Here is a 17329-nt window from a genome sequence, read left to right as displayed (position 1 = left end):
TCTGAATGTGAGTGACAGAAGTGAAACAAGAGGACACTGTTAAAAACAATCTAAAAAAGTTTTATTTCAGGGTTTTGTTTATATTGCTGTAACCAACTCCTACACAGGTCATCAGAACTTTGTCGCCACCTTTGCTCTCATCTTCTGACGGCTTCTGGACCTCGATCTTGAACATGATCTGGAAGAAATCTCTAATGTGCCTGAGAAACTCGATCCTGGTGAGTCAGAAAAAGAGAGAAAGGTGGAGGAGGGGTGGATGGAGAAATACGAGTTAGTAGGAAAATAAATGCATGATTTACAGTAACAGTATAACAGAAGAAGACGCAGTCATCTAGAGTTGAATAGATGGTCAAACCATTTACATAGCTACAGAACCACAGAACCTAAGCTAACAACATCTGTAGCCTGGGTCCATTTCATCACAGAATTCTGCTCGTTTTCAGAAAATTCAACACAAACACTGTTGGCCTAAGTTAACATATGACAAATACATGTTCCTTTCACTGCTGTGATGGGGTCTGCGGGCTCCAAAGGACACAAATACAAACCGCCTTAGAACAGCCGTACGGGCCAGAGCACAGAGAGTAAACGTGGAGCTAAAAGAAGATAAAGACCAATATTGTTTTTTCAGGACTGACACTGATTATCAATACTCAAGGAGATCAATAACAGATATTTGGAGCTGATACTCATTTGCAGTAAAAGTTAAAATACTGTAATCAAAATTTTGAATAATTCAAACTCCAACACTTAACTTTGTTGAAACGCCCTTAAGCATATGTTTATTAAACAGCTTCCAGGCTCAGCGGCTGTCTTTAAAAGTGAAACAAAAAATGTAAAAATATAAAGACCTCCCTTAAGTACAATACACAAAAAAAGGTTCTGTGTATCACCAATCAGATGGTACTGTGGGTAGGATAATGCTGGAAACAGAGTAGGGACTGCATCAGAGTCAAAATAACCCAGTCTTAAATTTAATTTCTTATCAGCCACCAGATTAAAATAGGCTGATGTTGATGCCTCTAAATGCTGATATCGTCCCAGCTGATTATTGGTCCACCCCTCGTCAAAAGACTAAAAGAGGGGGAGAACTCCAGAGAGCAGGAGAGATCCAAAGTAAGCTAGTGGTGTGGCTGTGCGAAGCCTACGCCCAAGAACTGAGAGAGCTGCTGCTGTCATTAATAAGACTTTGAAAACAGCATTTCAGGACCTTTCAACATAATAAGAAACAAAGCTGGATGTGCCTGTAAAATGTGTTTTCAAACTGCTTCGTATTCATATGTTACAGAAATCCCTGAATTTGACTGTAAACTGCTCAAAACTGTTTGATCTAACAAACATCTACACAAGACTTCCTGAAATGATGAGGTCACCACATAAAGATCTCCAAACTGGTTTATGAGACATTGGAGACGTGGGCCTCAAACACCAAGGACTGCACATATTTCTGCCCCAGCAGGCCTCCAGAGGGCTGGTCAATCAGAGGGCTGGCCAATCAGAGGGAAGGGAGTTGGTGGAGTGAGGAAGAGCTAAGAGACAGGCAGAGGCAGAAACAGCAGCTAAAACAAACTGTCTCAGACAGATGCTAAAATAAGGGTTTTCTAAAACACCAGTGTGAGAAAAAAAGTTTTTTTTTTTAGCTGTAATAAAGCAAAACTGCTACAGGGGAACCAGAGTGACAGCATAAAGCTATTTTTAACAAGAAAAAAAAACATACAATAACCCTGACTTTAATTTTTATGGTCAGATTTTTTTAAGAAGTAGCCAAAATTACCAGATACTCCAAATCTACTGTAGCAAAGGAGTGGAGCCTCTCACCTTCACCTGCGGGTAAACCATTTACTGCTGACAAGTACCTCAGACAACCTCACTGTAAAATAAAACAAACTATCCCTTTAAGAACACACAGCCCTGGGCGTTTTCCATGTCGCCTGCTTCCTGACGGCTGGTGTCTTCAGTCAGTCCACAGCAGCCTTGAGTGAGCTGAGGAGTGTATTGTGATGGCACTGCCAATCTTCAGTTATCATAGTACTGTACTTGAGAGTGACACAGCACCGGTACCATGATAACTGAAAATGGACAGTTCATAGCTCCTCCTCATCCATGATGACATCACATTTCTGCAATCAACTTAGTATTCAGTCACTTTCTCTTAACTAAACAGAATCAGACTATCACACAGATACCTTTTTATGACCTACACAAAAACATCAGCCAACGGAAAAAAGATTAAGGTGTAACTGTCCTTTAATATCCATCACCACCAACCAGATGATGAACTGCTTTTGGTAAAACATCTGAGTTCTGAGCTCCGCTACTGGTTGGATTTCATCGTATTGGATTTATTTTGAGTTGCAAGTTTTATGTAAAAGAAAGAAAGATGAGATACATGACATGTTCATTATAGGGATACATCATCCTGCTTTATACACAGGGGGGCGCCATATTAACAAGAGGAAAATTGTTGAAGCTCAAAGGAGCTTTTAGACAAAAATAAAGGGGGAGAATGTGATCAAAAATTGATTGAATGCAACTTTCTTTTTTCTTCTGTTTTTTTTTTCTCCTTTCACCCGTTGTTGCGTACAGCCTAACCTAGTGGAGGATTAGCTCTGGCTTCCCTCTTCTCTTTCTGCTGAGATGATGCTCTCCGTGTATGTGTTGATTGATGCTTGTGTTTTACTTTTTTAACTTTAGGAGAAAAATGTAAGGGAAGACAGGCTTTAGAAAGGACCAGGTCAGGACGCCCAAAGGGTGGCACTGACTGGGTTATGCAAGTAGGTGTGGGAGGTAAACTTTTAGTCCAACAGAAAATTTGAGGCCTGGTCAGTCAGTCTGAGGAATGGTTAATTCATCCAGCTGACAGAGCCATGGGAGGACTTAATGGAGGAAAACTTTGGATATTCAAAGGCAGCAGAGGAAGAAACACAAGGTAGGAAAGTGAGGGTGTGTCCTTTGTAGAAGTAGGATGTTAAAGTCTTGTAGCATTATCAAGTTTCCCATCACTGGGGGAACTGGGCGTGTGTGAACAGAATTTGGGAAAGTTAAAGAAATGTCAGACAGGGCAGATAATCTGAGTCAGCAGATCTGGATGAGAATCTTCTCTCAGGAAACAGAGCCTAACCCCGCAGAGATGACCTGGACCGGCACCTTGTCCTACTTCTGCTGCCCCTGTCTACTTTTTCTCATCTTAATCCTGACTCCTCCTTTCCTTGCTGGGTTTAGGGGGTGGGTTCAGCTAAAGGTAGTGTATGTAGTGTAAGTGGAGCTTAAATTTCTGGAGCCTGGGTCAGTTGAACTTGACATTACTGACTGTGTTAGGTTAACTCGGGTTGTCTTCTGATTAATATTATGGACAGTGAAAGCTGACATGACCAGTGAAAGAATAACAAAATCTGAGGTCCTCTTAGTTCTACGCTTGGACAAAGTGCACCTGTTAAATCAGTCAATAAGCCAACATCCTGTTGGCAAAGTTCACAGGGTTGAGCAGCTCTGTATGGCTCCATTACTGAATGACGCTGGCTGGCTTACGTGTACGGGGAGAGTGGTCCCAGCAGAACCTTTGACACGTCCTGTTGTCCAAGGGTCATCAAGAGCAGCGCCAGGCTTTGATTGGACGAATCCACGCAGCCACCCTAAAAACAGGGAAAGAGGAAGTTGATGTGTTTGAGCAACAAAAACAACAGAGAAATACGTCACGGAGGAGGAGAGAAACACTGAGCTGACCCTCCACTGTTTGATCACCTCAGGTCAAACACAGATAGCAAATTAAACTAGATCAGAAAAACACAGGGAGGATCCAAAAGAGGATCTGGGAGGTGAGTGGGTTTTATGCTGGGGGTGTAAATAAAGATGATAAACTGAAATCTTCAAGACGAAACCCTCAGTTTTTGTCTTAAAAGAAAAACATCCATGAAAAGAGAGGATCAGAACATTTGTCAGTCACTTTTTTGACAGTTTTGTTTTTGACTAATCAACAGGACACTGCCCCCAAAGCATATCCTTTTCACTGTTTCTAGTCTAAATGTTTAACTCTCATCAAGACTCCAGAGTGTGACCAAGTTGGTCCAACAATTGACTACTAAAATTTTAGGAGCGCAACAAACCCCTCAATACAATGGTAGGAGAAACACAACACTGCAAATGTTACTTACTGATTAATAACGTCATAGGGTCTCTGCTCAGTAACCACAACATTAGTCTCTAAAGTTACTCAAACAACAGTTCCGCAATGTGAATCAGCCCGTCTAATAAATTCAAAGTAGTTTTAAGCCCAGATAAAAAGATAAATCTTTAAAATACACTAAAAACAGGTGAGGGCCTCTACCAGACTGTAAACTTAGGGGAATCTCTGATGCTGTATATAACATGGTCAAAGAGGAGTTTCCATTCACCAAGTTTCAACCACAAACTCTTCTCATGAAGAAAAATGAAATTAATAACTTTAATTCAGTTCAGTGAAGAACTCTAAGCACAAGCACAGAACTGAAAAGGTTTCATTTTTCTTCATGTTTAGTTTGAAATGTTAAGTGTCAGCTCAGTAAAACATTTTAAGACAGAATTTTTCATTTTATAAATAATTGTACTCAAATAAAGGCAAACATTTTCTATTGTTATTACTATTATTTTCTCTTTTTTTTCATCATTTTATTTATTTACCATATCGACAGCTCATATACTGACAGGCGATTAGTAAGGGTAAGGGCGATTTGAACATGGGACAATAATTTAGTTGTCCATGATGTTTCCTTTGTTGTGAGCGTACTCTTTTGTCTGTATATACTGGAAGCAAACTGAAAACTCAAAAAAAATGGTATTGGAAAAAAAATTTAACACAAACATTTCTCTACACACTAAACTTGTTAAAAAATCATGTACATGATATGACAGTTATGTAGAGTAATAAAAAGTGAGCTTATGACATTGGTTATGCAATGATTTGGGTGCACCTACATTTTGTGCTGGTGCACCTCAAAAACAAAAAAATCAGACTCACCGGTGCAACCAATGACCATGCTTGTGCTCCCTGTAAACACTGACGCTCCTATCTGTCCCTCTGATCCTAAATACTTTGTGTACCATTTCTGCTTTGACACACAGGAACTCTAAGGACAGAGGATCCACTCTGAATCCCAGTGACCACAAACTGAACGGTCATGTACAGGCTACCATCTTTACAGGTTTTTAATCAAGACCAGCCAATTCAACACATTTCATTCTGGTTTTTTTTGTCAGTTCAATTCATTCTAAAAAAAATTAAACCTTCCTGTCTCATGTTGTCACAATGTTACAGCTCAAGAGCAGCACAAACTCTCTGTTTGTAGAACTGGGCAATCATTAAAAGCCAGCATGTGGCACAGTCATGCAGTTTGATGGCATCCAGACAGCTCGTCAGCAGCAATGATTCAATTACATAATCATATCACCAAACCAGAGCCAGACTATAGTTAGATTGTATTGATTAGTGATGAGGCAGCTGTTTTTTTTTCCAAACTATATGCCCACGACCATAAGATGAAGCTCAATCTTATGCTGTAAAATTAGGCTTAAGTGAATGTAATTCAGTGGTTTTACTCCATGAGACGTGAAAAAATATGGACTGAATATTTCAGTCGCCCTTCAAACATTCTTAATGTTTAACCTACAAATATGTAACATTGAATGGTTATTCAAAAACATCAGAAACAAACTAGAGGTGCACTGATCCAACTTTTCTGGTTCCAATACAGATACCTGGGCTTTGGGTATCAACTGATACTGAGCAGACACCAGCGTTAAATAACAACCTGCATACCCCACTGTGGGATAAGAATAAATAAATAAATGGTAATGTTTTGGGTAAAAGCAAAAAATGAATGAAACAAAATTGAATTGGTTAAGTTAATATTTATCTGAAATATAAAACACTTAAATGTCTTCAGAATGGACAGAAATTACTATTCAGGTGTAAACTTTTATACCCTTCAGACTGGTAATGCAGCAAAAAACAACGAAAGTGCATCAGAGGTAATATTTCAAATCAGGTTGAAAAAAGCAAAGAGCTGTTCGTGATCGGTGCATCCCTAAACAAACAAATAACAGAAAAGTTTCAGCTTACCTTTATTTGCTTCTGTTCTGGATGGTAGAGATTAGTGACAAAGTTTCCTGAACAGTCTTTGCATCTACACTTTTTGTTTTGGCTAACCCGTTCAAACCAACTGCCTCATTTTATTTCAGTTAGTCAAAAAGCATTAAATGATAAAGGACCAGTACTTTTATAGCACCTTTCGGACCACACAAAGTCATGTGACTGCAGGAGCTGGGATCAAACCCTCGAAGAAACCACTGAGCCACAGCTGCCTATCAGGCCCGTTTCTGACATCTTGATTCAGGCCCTGCCTCCCAGAGACAACGTGAGACACTTCAGATGTCCCCAGAGGCCAGCAGCCACAGAACAGGGAACAAAAACCAGAAGTCTGGTGGAAAAGTCCCTTGAATATTTGGGACAAACGAGAACTTCATTTACCGACAGGTGCAGACACTCTCCAGCAGAAACAAAAACAAATAAAAGCCAATGCAACGGGTTCTACCACAGCAAGCGATTTAAGATAATCTGAACTCAGTGAAAAGCTCAACAGCAGTACATGAATGAATGAAAACAGATCAAGGTCTAATCCACGACTTGGAAACTGTCTTTCATTTGACACTCTCCTCAAATCCTGAAGATTGAAACTGTAACCTCTACTGCTGTCTGCTTTTAAACACTTAGCTCTGAAGCTCACACAGATAGCCCACACCGACAACAGGAACAAGCAAGTAAAATAAGTAAAATTACATAGTTTAAAAATGAAGTCCATAAAGTCTTGAGAGCACCACTTACATCAACTCCAGTGTTGACACTGCTTCAAATGACAAACGTCCATGGTGTAGCTTTGGTTTACTACAAGAAGTACTGATTAACCATAAAACAAACAGACGCACACATGCAGAGCACCCAGCTCCTTTAAAGCCAATCCAGAATATTTTGTTGTGTTTTCTCAGTCTTCATGAATTCTTTGGTCCAAAAAGGCAGAAAAGTTCCTTTAGTGTAATCCTTTCTCTTTCTTTCTTTCCTCCTCTGCTGCTGTGCTCCCTGTCCATGATTGGTTTTAAAGCCAGTAGTTATGAGCTCTTTCTCAAACTTGTGAAATGTTAAAATCACTACCAACAACAAGCTGTGGCTTTAAAAAACAAAAACAAACAAAATAAAGGCCAGATCAAGACGTTAGAAACGCAGTGATTTTTTAATCCACTATCGACCGAGGCTGCTAAAGACAAACTTTACCCTCTCTGTCTGCAGGAGTGAAGAGGATGCAGCCAACAATATCTCCGTTTGTGAGTTAATCAGCGCTACCCTGACCAGCTAACCAGACTCACATGGCTGCAGGCAAACTAAAGTCACAAAATGACTGGATCTAATTGTACCATCTTCTCATGAAGTGAGCTTTTCTTTCCTGACATGGGGGATGTCATTAAGTGCCAGTCGATGAGCTTGCTAAACGAGGTAAACAAAAAAACGTCTTCAAACATGAGACCTGAAAATGCCTCATCTCTCTTGGTCTTCAATTAAATAATTAAATCAAAGTCAGGGACATACAGAGAGAAAGAAGGCTTCAGAAGTGGTTAATATCTTTTTTAAAAACTGTTGAACTGTTTTATATCAACCGTTATCTGTCGCTATAGATTTAAACCTTGTTAGTTCACACATTTTTTTTTAAGTGTTCATTGTTAATACAAATATTCTTTAAAATTTTCTTTTACTTACACATCACTATATGTTTAAATGGGTCAGAGTTTATGTGTATTTTTCCAGTCTTTGTCATACATAACTTTACATATAAAACTATTAAACATGTTAAAATGGCATTTTAAGCAACAGCACAGGGAACAGAAATGCGATCATTTGGGGTCTTTCTAGTGAAAACATATTAAACAAACATGTTTTTAATTTAGTGTTTCTGTATTTTTCATTTTGTTATTTTTAGGGCTGCAACAAACGATAATTTTTTAAGTCAACTAATCTATTGATTATTTTTTTGATAAGTTGATTAGTCACGGTTATTTTGAGTTTCTAATTTGGCCTTTAAAATGTGCAGACCTTTATAATTCAACCTATGGGTTTCATTTTCACAGCATTTACCCAGAGTTAGGTTCTCTCCTCTGATTGGTCAGCCCTGTGTCGTGTTTGTTTGTTGGTTTATCTTTATTTCATTCATGATGACATAAAAATATATAAGTACTATAGAATAAAAAAAATCTCAAAATGACTGAAGCAGGGAACAGGTAACAGGAAATTAAGTTGTTGTACGCAGTGTTGGACGGACCGCTTATTAGTGACTTCATGCTTGTTTTCTAATGTTTATTTGCTTATTAGGGCTTTGCTCTCAGTATGATCCCGTCTGACTCTGTTCCAGCTCTCCATGACAAAGCGTTTAGTTTCGTTTCTCTACATGCGCTATTTCGCTCATGCGCACTCCACCCCTCCTCCTCACCGCTGAGTGTTACCGCTGCAGTGTGAGCTTGAGAGTGAGAGCTCCATCAGATAAATGTCCTTTCTTCTCAAACGTTCGGGGAGTTTTGACACTAGTTTGTGACTCAGATCCTGAAAAACTGTCTAACAGAGAGTGAGAAGGAGACTCTAAATCACGTTATCAGATGCTAAACTCCGGGAGCTGTCAGGCTCCGTCAGAGCCTCCGTCAGCGCACAGCGCTCTCTGGGAGTGGAGATTTTTCCTCATCAATATTGCTCACGTATGAACTTGGTGATCTTATCCCATAAAACTATCCAATAACACAGCACCTCATGCTGTGAACTGAAGTTACAAATGAGTATTACCTCCTGGTATTTGATTTCACCATGTGACAACGACAGTAAAAACAATAATACAATGCGTCGACTATTGAAATGTGCGTTGATGAATTTTTTATCGTCGACTAGTCGATTATGTTGACTAATCATTGCAGCACTAGTTATTTGAATACTTTTTTTCTTAAAACTACAGATTTTTTCATTAACCTCCTCCCACAACTTACATCAAAGTTTGATAAAGTTCACGTAAGATGCCTCCATATTCAGAAGTGCTGCATTTTATCTCCTGGGATCATAACGAGGTCAAGTCCCAAACATGCGTACATTTGACTGCTTCAACTCAAAAGTTTGGAAATTATATCTGGAAGAAACCACGATACTGCCAAATCAAACACTGAATTAAATCTGCAGTGCTCTCTACACGGTGCTTCTTGTCTAACGTCTGCCAACTGGCTCCCAGAGTGGGTGATTACAGAGGAATGTGGGCAAACAAGTGAAGAAAATGTAATTGTTGCATGCTGATGATCTTGTGTGTCCTGGCTGCGTATGTCAGGTATTCCCCTAGAAATTAGATTTGTCCAGAGATGGGCTGATTCTTCAGCTGCTCTGTGGGCTGGTTTAAGACCTGATATCATCTTCCAGCACAGTAATCAATTATTTAATTTATCAAACTTAATAATGAAGTATGAAAGCTGTGCCAAAAACTCTAATAATCACAGAATAAAAAAAACTAAAACCAATTCACTTTTTATAGTAGCAATTTCAAACAGGATTTTTTTTCACCACAATAGTGCTGGGCATTTTATTTTAATATAATTAAAAATTACTCCTCATTAGACAAAAAAAGCATCACAAATGATCCTATTATCACACTGGTGCTGGATGAAGTTTGTGATGTGTTTCCAGACTTTTCAGTGTTTCTTCCTAGTTTGATGATCAGACATCAGACTTGATAAAGACACATGGTGAGTAATAACGTAGTCAGGTGTGTGCTAAAAATACCTGGTATGATTTTGTTCAGTTTCTTCTTTAACCAATGAAAAGGCTACACATTTTCAAATCGCGCATTTTACAATAAAGAACTGACACTCTTCATATCAGGCATTTAGTTTCAGTCACAACAGCTGTTTATAACTCTAACTTGTTTCAGCGTAGGGAAAATCAAGCAGGACAGTAAACCATACATGGAAATCACCTAAAAACACCCTATGACTTTCAAATGAAAACAAACTGCGTCAAAATCGGTTCATATTTAGCTTGACTACGACGACAAACAGACATAATGAGCAAAGCCAGATCAGGAGTCGACAGGTTTGAGGTTTAACAGCCCAACATGAAGAAGAGAGACTAATCAATGGAGTGGGAAGAGCAGTAGCACAGCAGCACTCCTCGGTCTGTGACTCCAGTTGTCTGTCAGTCATACAGCTTGTCAGACTGAACACGCAGCTGGTGTGAGTTAATGAACTCAACACGCAACAGAGCGGAGCTGGAGCAGAGAAAAACCTGGTGTTTTTGAGTTGTAAGATAAATACATTGGACAGTCGACTCAAACCATGAATCGTTTCTTTGACCAATGAGTTTGTTCATAAAACCAGTGCTTGCTGCCCTCCACTGGTCACCTGTGAGTTTGATTTCAAGATTTAACTGCTTGTTTTCACAGCCCTCAATGGTCAGGCTCCGACTTCTATATGTGACCTCCTTACTCCCTGTGAGCCTGACCACAGCCTGAGATACTCCGACAGGGCTCTACTACTGGTGCCAAGATCTAGACTGGTCACAAAAGGGGACAGAGCCTTTGCTGTTCAAGCCCCCAAGTTTCGAGATTCCCTGCTGGAGGATCTCAGGCAGACAAACTCAGTATCATCTTTTAAATCTCTTCTTAAAACCCACTTTTATGGTATTGCTTTTTATTGACTTTTTACTTCTCTTACATTTTTTTATTGTTTTATTTAGGTGATCTTAACCATACTGTGTTTTATTGTCAAGCATCTTCTAACTTAGTTTTGAAGGTGTTATACAAACAAAGTTGGATTGGATTGGATACACAATGACACTGGTGTGTGTGTGTGTATCTCTGTGGTACTTACCCGGTGTATCTCCTCCAGAAGTAGTTTGGCACAGTTCCTGCCGAGGTCCTCTGGTAGCACCGGGTCCCCCTGGCCCTGCGGTGTGGACGTCATCTCAGCACTGAGGAACGAGCCATTCAGCGTCTCTGCCACCAGGGTCAGACCAAAACCTGGAGACCTGAAGTGAACCCAAACCCGTAATTTCATTTTGTCCTCTGAATGAAATGAAATAATTAAAACTTGCCAACAAATCCCCATCGTACCGTGACCTGCTCCACCATAACACCCAGCTTTACAGTTAGAGGAATTCAAAACAGGGTTAAAATTATAACTACTGGAGCTTACTGACTTTTAGGAATAGGTGTACATGCAAACAGTGAAGAGTTGTGAAAAAGAAACAGTGTTTTCTTGTTTGTACTGTATCTCATCAAGGTTTTAGGGGCCTAACGTCAACAGGAGACAGTACAGTGATCCAGTCTGCATGACTCCTTGACGTTCCTGAGGAAACATCAACGCTAAGACACTCACTTTCCAGAGTTTGGTCCTTTCATGTGGTCGGTGTAGATGTAGATGTCAGGGAGGAACTGGTTGAGGACACTTCTGGCTGACTCTACGATCCTGTTTGCCATCTGAGGAGAAACTCTTACAGAGTATCTGGTTTGAAACTGTTAAGGAGCGTCGAGGGGTTTGTGCTCTTACTGTGTGGTGCTCAAAGACAGGCTCACATTAGTCATCAGTGAATTTAACCTCAGGCTGAAAGGAGAACAAAATTAGAGTATTTAACTTCAAATAATACCATTATAAAAACAAGTAAACATTGCACACAATACATGACCTCCAATTAGTAGTTCTCTCATTTTACAGTGAACTTCAATTTTAACCTTTCATTATATTATATACTAGAGAGGGATTAGACTAAATACTGACAAATATAAAAGACTTTTTTTCCCCTCATTATTAAAGCTCAATAAGCAAATACATTTTGTTTTTTGAAGTGTGTATGAATTTGCATTGTCCCTCCTTATCAAATAAACTAAATTGAAATTGAAATAAGTTCATTAAAAGATGATAAATTCCCAATATTAGGAATCAATGAAAGCGATTATTCTTTAAAGGCTGGCGCATTTTCTGTCTTCAGACTTCAACAGGAGCATTACTTGTGTTTGATTTTCTCTGACTTCAGTTTTAGGAATAAGGTGATCCACTGACATCACTGAATGTTCAAGGAATCTGTGACTTTTCCCCAATTTAAAGACTGATCAATTAATTACAGTTTTAAAGCCTGCCAATCATATAAGAGGCCTTTAGTCCTCATCACAGCCATCGCTGGTTTAGTTCAAATATGTATAAAAACAATATTTCTTATGCAATAAAAATGATGCTTCAGAAATTGTAAACAGCATGGTAACTGTGACTTATCTATAACAGATATTTGTCATGGTGAGCTACTCGTAAAGAGACGTTTGTCTCAGTTTCTTTATCATTATACTTCCTGACAGACAGAGAAGTAATACAACTAATATACAAATAACAAATGTAGCTGTAGCTCTAAATGTCAATGATTCACAGTATCTCTTTAGTATAAAGGTAAAAGCATTGATAACATTTTTTTCAATGAACTTTTTTTTAACAGACAACATTGCAAAAGCTTTGATCTAAGCAGCAGTGTGTGTCTTATTATCCAGTATGGGCCACATCCACTTCACTCTCCTGTTTATCTTTCTTCTTCTCTTTTGTCCTTTTTCTGTCTGACAGTTAGGCTCCAGTGTCCACCATCTCTACAAAACTAATCAGAGACTGTTTTCAAGCAGAGAAAAACACAGATCTCTCTTTTCTGCTTAACTTAACTGGCCAACTCAGTGTTGTACTAAGGACTAGTGCTGTAAATTAATCCTGTCCAACCCAATCAGGAAGTTGAGAAATAGCATTTTAAAATAATGGTTTACATGGTTTTTGAATTCTAATGTCAAATTTAATTCTCAATTTTAGCTGCCATAATCAATTTTCCTAAGCCACTTTTGGATTTCTTTTGCCAATTTTTCCTCATTTTTTTCTATCTCCAGGCACCCTAGGTAGAACCAAGACATGCATCTGCTTTAAAAGTTCCCGGGGCAACCACATCACTATTTTGTTAGTTTTGCTATTGTGATTACACAATGTTACCACAAAAGTAATCAGGAAATTATTTAGAAAAATAGATAAATGTTACTTTTTTTTACTTCAAACTAACATAAATGTAACCAATGTGTTCAAATTTTTAAGACTTTTTAATGCCAATTCAGGCCTTATTTTTAGAGTTATGAATTCAATGCCTTTTAAGACTTTTCAAGGATCCGCAGGAACCCTGGTTGTGTAAGTCAATGACAATCAGACTGAGAAGGATACGCTACTCCTCTGATCCTCTTGATCTTCCCTGGGTCAGTCAGCTGCACTGGTCTGATGGTCCTGCGGACGGGACAAGTGAAGACTACCTCTCCTCCTCCACCAGGTGCCATGCCCCTCTTCACCACCTGAGGGAGAAGCAACAGAGGCAGTGAGAGGTATAAACTGACCTGTTTATAAAGCCATATTTTATTTAAAGTTTTACACACTACTTTGGTTTTGTCAACAGGTCACTATGTTTACATGCAGCTTCAGAAATCAGACTATGAGCTTTGTCAGCACGAGATTGGACCATTGAAATGCATGTAAACAGCTCAGTCAGACAGAGAACTGACTGAGCATAGCTCAACTGACATACGCAGACTTGGCTGGTCACAACGTTCAGTATGAGCAAATCTCACCCAGAAGAGGAAGTAGGCGACCAGGATTGAAAAAGGGTTGCTCGATCCAACACAACGAACACCATGTAGTATAATCATGCACAGTACATAAGAAACATAAGAAGCTACAGCTGCACCCATTTTGGCCAATGTCATTAGAATGTTGCATTCTCTCCGAGTGAACCAGAACTAGTTCAATACAGCGCAACTCTGTTTTTCAAAAAAGGACAGAGTGCAGGAAAGAGAATCCCAGAAGTCTGATCCTCTTTTCTGCACATACACGCAGACAGGACCAGATCCCCTGCTGTGACTTTAAGATGACCTTAGTTGGACCGCTGCATGCATGTGAACCCACTGAGTGTGTCTCACCTTGAGATCGAATCCCTCTCCATCAATGCCAAACTTCTTCATCACAGGAAGGGCGGTGGACTTCAGGAGGTCAACCTGTGGAGGGACAGATCCTTTAATTTCTCTGCAGCATCCTTTTCGTTTTTTTAAAGGGCAGAAAATGTTAACAAAAACAAAGATAGAAGTCTAAACTGAAACATTTTTCATCATGGCCTAAAATACAGATGCTGCTTGCTGTTTCCATGACAACACCTCTTCCATTTCTTTATCAAGCTGCTTTCTTGCTTCTGGTTTGTTGACACTACATGCTTAAAATAGGAAAGCTAAATAAAAAACATATTTAAAAAATTCCTTGGTCTGTTCTATAAGCATTGGTTATATCCTAAAGAGTCAGAGGAAGGAACATTTAAGATATAAAACTAAAGGAAAGGAGAAGAGGCATGTGATTCCTTACTGTTGGGTCAGTGGGGTCGTTGGTGACCCCCCTCAGAGTGGCCTTCAGGGACATCTTCATGAACGGAGCCAGCATGAGCAGAGCTTCCAAGTAGTAGCCCACTGAGCGCTGCGTGTTACAGTCATGTTCTATATGGCCGCCGTACAACAGGCCAGGCTGGTAGAACAACACCGTACCTTGAGAAGTAACATAAAAAAAACTGCTCAAGTGGCTGGATGTTTTGTTTATTATGAACCAGTGATGTAAAATTTAATATATAAATTATTAAGAGGAGATCCTTTCCCCGATGCTAATGCTAATAAACTGTGATATCATTACCGTTAATTGAAAAGAGACATAAATGAACTAAACAGAATAGGATTAGTTGTTCAGATGTTACATAAGACTAGATAGATAATCCCTCTTTGAGAACAGATCACCTGGTAGGGGGAGAATATCACACTTGTAACAGATGTATTAAAACAAATTTAACATAATGTGTTTGCATTTACATGAGTATAAATTTACAAACTATAAGTTCTCACTACTATTTCTAATTTTACTACTGCATTTGGGACTTTGTTTTTTTTTTGCTGATGTTGTAAAAGCAAAATCCCTTCATAATGAATTAATAAAAGAATGAACTATTCTGTTCTTCTGTTTTGCACTAAATAGACAAGTAAGTTTTAATGAATCTGACCCTTCTCATCTTTGTCCACAGGGGTAGATTGAGTCAGAAGGTCTAAGACCCAGCTCTTAGTCAATATTTAGCACTGATCATTGAACGCTGTAAAAGGTTGAACTATTTTATTGCAGGGATAAATTGCAATTAGTTGTGGACACATTACCCTAAATGGGGGAAAATCTCTTCTTCCACTTAATGGCAGCACCTGCAGTCAAATAACTTGTAGCACTGTTGTCACACCAACTAAGGTTTTCCTTCTGTCTAAACTCTTGCTTGTGTTGTACGTCACTTTGGACAAAAGCATCTGTTAAATGAAACTGTATTACTGTAGAGCTGTAATAGTTATCATCACCAACGATGTGCTACATCACACTCGGATTCACACACAGAGCAAACCCGAAAATGTCTTTGCCTTAAGGCTGTTAATCCAAAATTTATTACAACCCTGAAAAAAAAATTGTACACTGTTTAATAAAAAGTGAATCTTACATTACAATGATTTTGGTACCGACTACAGAAACATAAAAATGTTTGGATTTTGGATCCTACAGTCAATCATGCTCATCCTCCTGCCTGGTGGCTTGCAGTTAAAGAGTTTTACAGTTTGCTCGATTATTAAATAAAACTTTAAATTCAAAGCTTCTGGCTTATAAATTATACAAAAGGACACAAAGCGTTTTTGTGATATGATTATTAAAATCACTACGACTGAACTTTACATCAATAACTAATGTAAAAAGATCAGTCGGTGACACTTCAAAAGTAAAATGAGTGAAATGAATGGAATAAGAAACAAAGAAAGTGTTCAGTTAAAGTGATTTCTCATTTTCCAAGTTTCTGGAAGCTGGTGTTGGACACTGGTGAAACGTCAACACTCTGTTATCCTCTTTAACAGTAAACAGCAATTACACAAACCCCAGAGGCGATGGCAACTATCATATTATTTTTTCAACCAAACTAACACTCACCTGTTTGATTTATCTCTATTCTGGAGCCATTGGTGATTTTGTCAAGAAGTCTGATGAAGCTGGCCTCGAAATCTGGAGAAGACGTGCAGAGAATAGTGTTGTTTAAAGTCAATATCTTGTGACAGATGGATCTTAGAAAATAATAATAATAACAAAAAAACCCTGGGTGTGTAAAACTTTTGATATCGTCAATTATATTTTCTAATTATAAATAATATAACAGAAAGCTAGTACGGATTTTGTATGCTTGTAATAAATACCAAAACATATGTAAACAAGCGTTCAAGTATTTCTACACCCACTGTGGGAACTTCTCATATTTACGACTTCCATATGCCAAGATAAGTTATTCAAATATTGTCACGCTGAGCTGAAAATGTGAACTTTTCAGAAGCAGGGTGAAGAAATTACTTCAGGCAAAATAAAAATGTTACTTCCACACATTTACATTACAGTACCATCGCTTCCCACCTCCTACGCTCAGTGATAAAAACACACTCCCAACTGCGTAACAGCTAGCCCGTTAGCCTCGGAGCTAACTGCGACGCCACATGTAGAGCAGAGTGAAGCTGAAACTTACCGCGCAGCCCGGGGTTGTCATCTTTAGATCTTATGCTCTTTATCTTCACTCGCTTTCCGCTGAGTGTGGACAAAACAAGCCGCTGTCTGAAAAAATTACAGCCGTCGTATGTAAGCCCGTGGCTTGCCATTTTATTGTTGTTTGTGCCTGGCGTCAGTTGAAATCCACGTGTGTTTGTACAGGAAGGCGTTGGACGAGAGCGAAGCTACGGGAAGGCAGGAAGGCCAAAAATGCATTTTTGGGGGCTTGCAATTACCCAGGTTGGCCACATTATGGCGTCAAATCACCAAGCACGGAGGCAATGTGGGCGTGTCTTTCTACCATTTGGACGCCTTAAAGGCACATAACAACACCAAAGTGTAAACAATTGTTGAAGAAGCAACATGTTGGCTAATATCTGGTGTTAATCTCGTTTATTGTCCTTTAACACAGACTTTGGGAAGAATATAAAGCAGAGACATGATGCTCTTGCAGTGATGGGCATGTCGTGTCTTGTGAATAGTCTTTTTAATCCGCACGTTTTTTCCGATTTAGCAGGCCTCGGCTTCTAGGTGATATTCTAGTTAATTATTGTCCTTAAACCGTCTTTAGATCTATAAGCGATCTAACCATCCTCGTTCAGGTTATACTACGAGAGAGCGATCTGGTCGATGTTCAGCCTCA

At 39.0% G+C, this 17329-nt stretch overlaps 1 protein-coding gene across 1 annotated transcript; it reads right to left on the bottom strand.

Moving 5' to 3' along the window:
- Nucleotides 1-37: 37 nt before the first annotated feature.
- rcl1 (RNA terminal phosphate cyclase-like 1) lies at nt 38-16944 on the bottom strand. Its single transcript, XM_074690790.1, has 9 exons — nt 16667-16944; nt 16087-16158; nt 14455-14630; nt 14022-14096; nt 13276-13400; nt 11419-11544; nt 10912-11068; nt 3529-3632; nt 38-215 (listed from the first exon to the last, which is right to left on the bottom strand). The coding sequence occupies exons 1-9, from the start codon at nt 16794-16796 to the stop codon at nt 62-64; spliced, it is 1119 nt and encodes a 372-aa protein (XP_074546891.1). The 5' UTR covers nt 16797-16944; the 3' UTR covers nt 38-61.
- Between the last annotated feature and the right edge of the window lie 385 nt (nt 16945-17329).

Source organism: Halichoeres trimaculatus, unplaced genomic scaffold (genome assembly GCF_033239565.1).
Source record: "Halichoeres trimaculatus isolate MK-OKI-2021-1 unplaced genomic scaffold, fHalTri1.1 fHalTri1_scaffold_16, whole genome shotgun sequence".
NCBI lineage: Eukaryota > Metazoa > Chordata > Actinopteri > Labriformes > Labridae > Halichoeres > Halichoeres trimaculatus.
Note: the sequence above shows the minus strand (reverse complement) of the source record. Positions and strands in the feature narration are given on the sequence as shown.

Bases quoted from the DNA above. Each gene is read 5' to 3' on its own strand.
- rcl1 (XM_074690790.1), bottom strand. From the start codon at position 16,796: ATGGCAAGCCACGGGCTTACATACGACGGCTGTAATTTTTTCAGACAG. The intron at 14,631-16,086 runs GTGAGTGTTAGT...TTACTTCTCAAG, and splicing joins AATAGAGATAAATCAAACAG to GTACGGTGTTGTTCTACCAG. The intron at 3,633-10,911 runs GTAAGTACCACA...CCCTGTTTTTAG, and splicing joins TTCTGGAGGAGATACACCGG to GGTGGCTGCGTGGATTCGTC.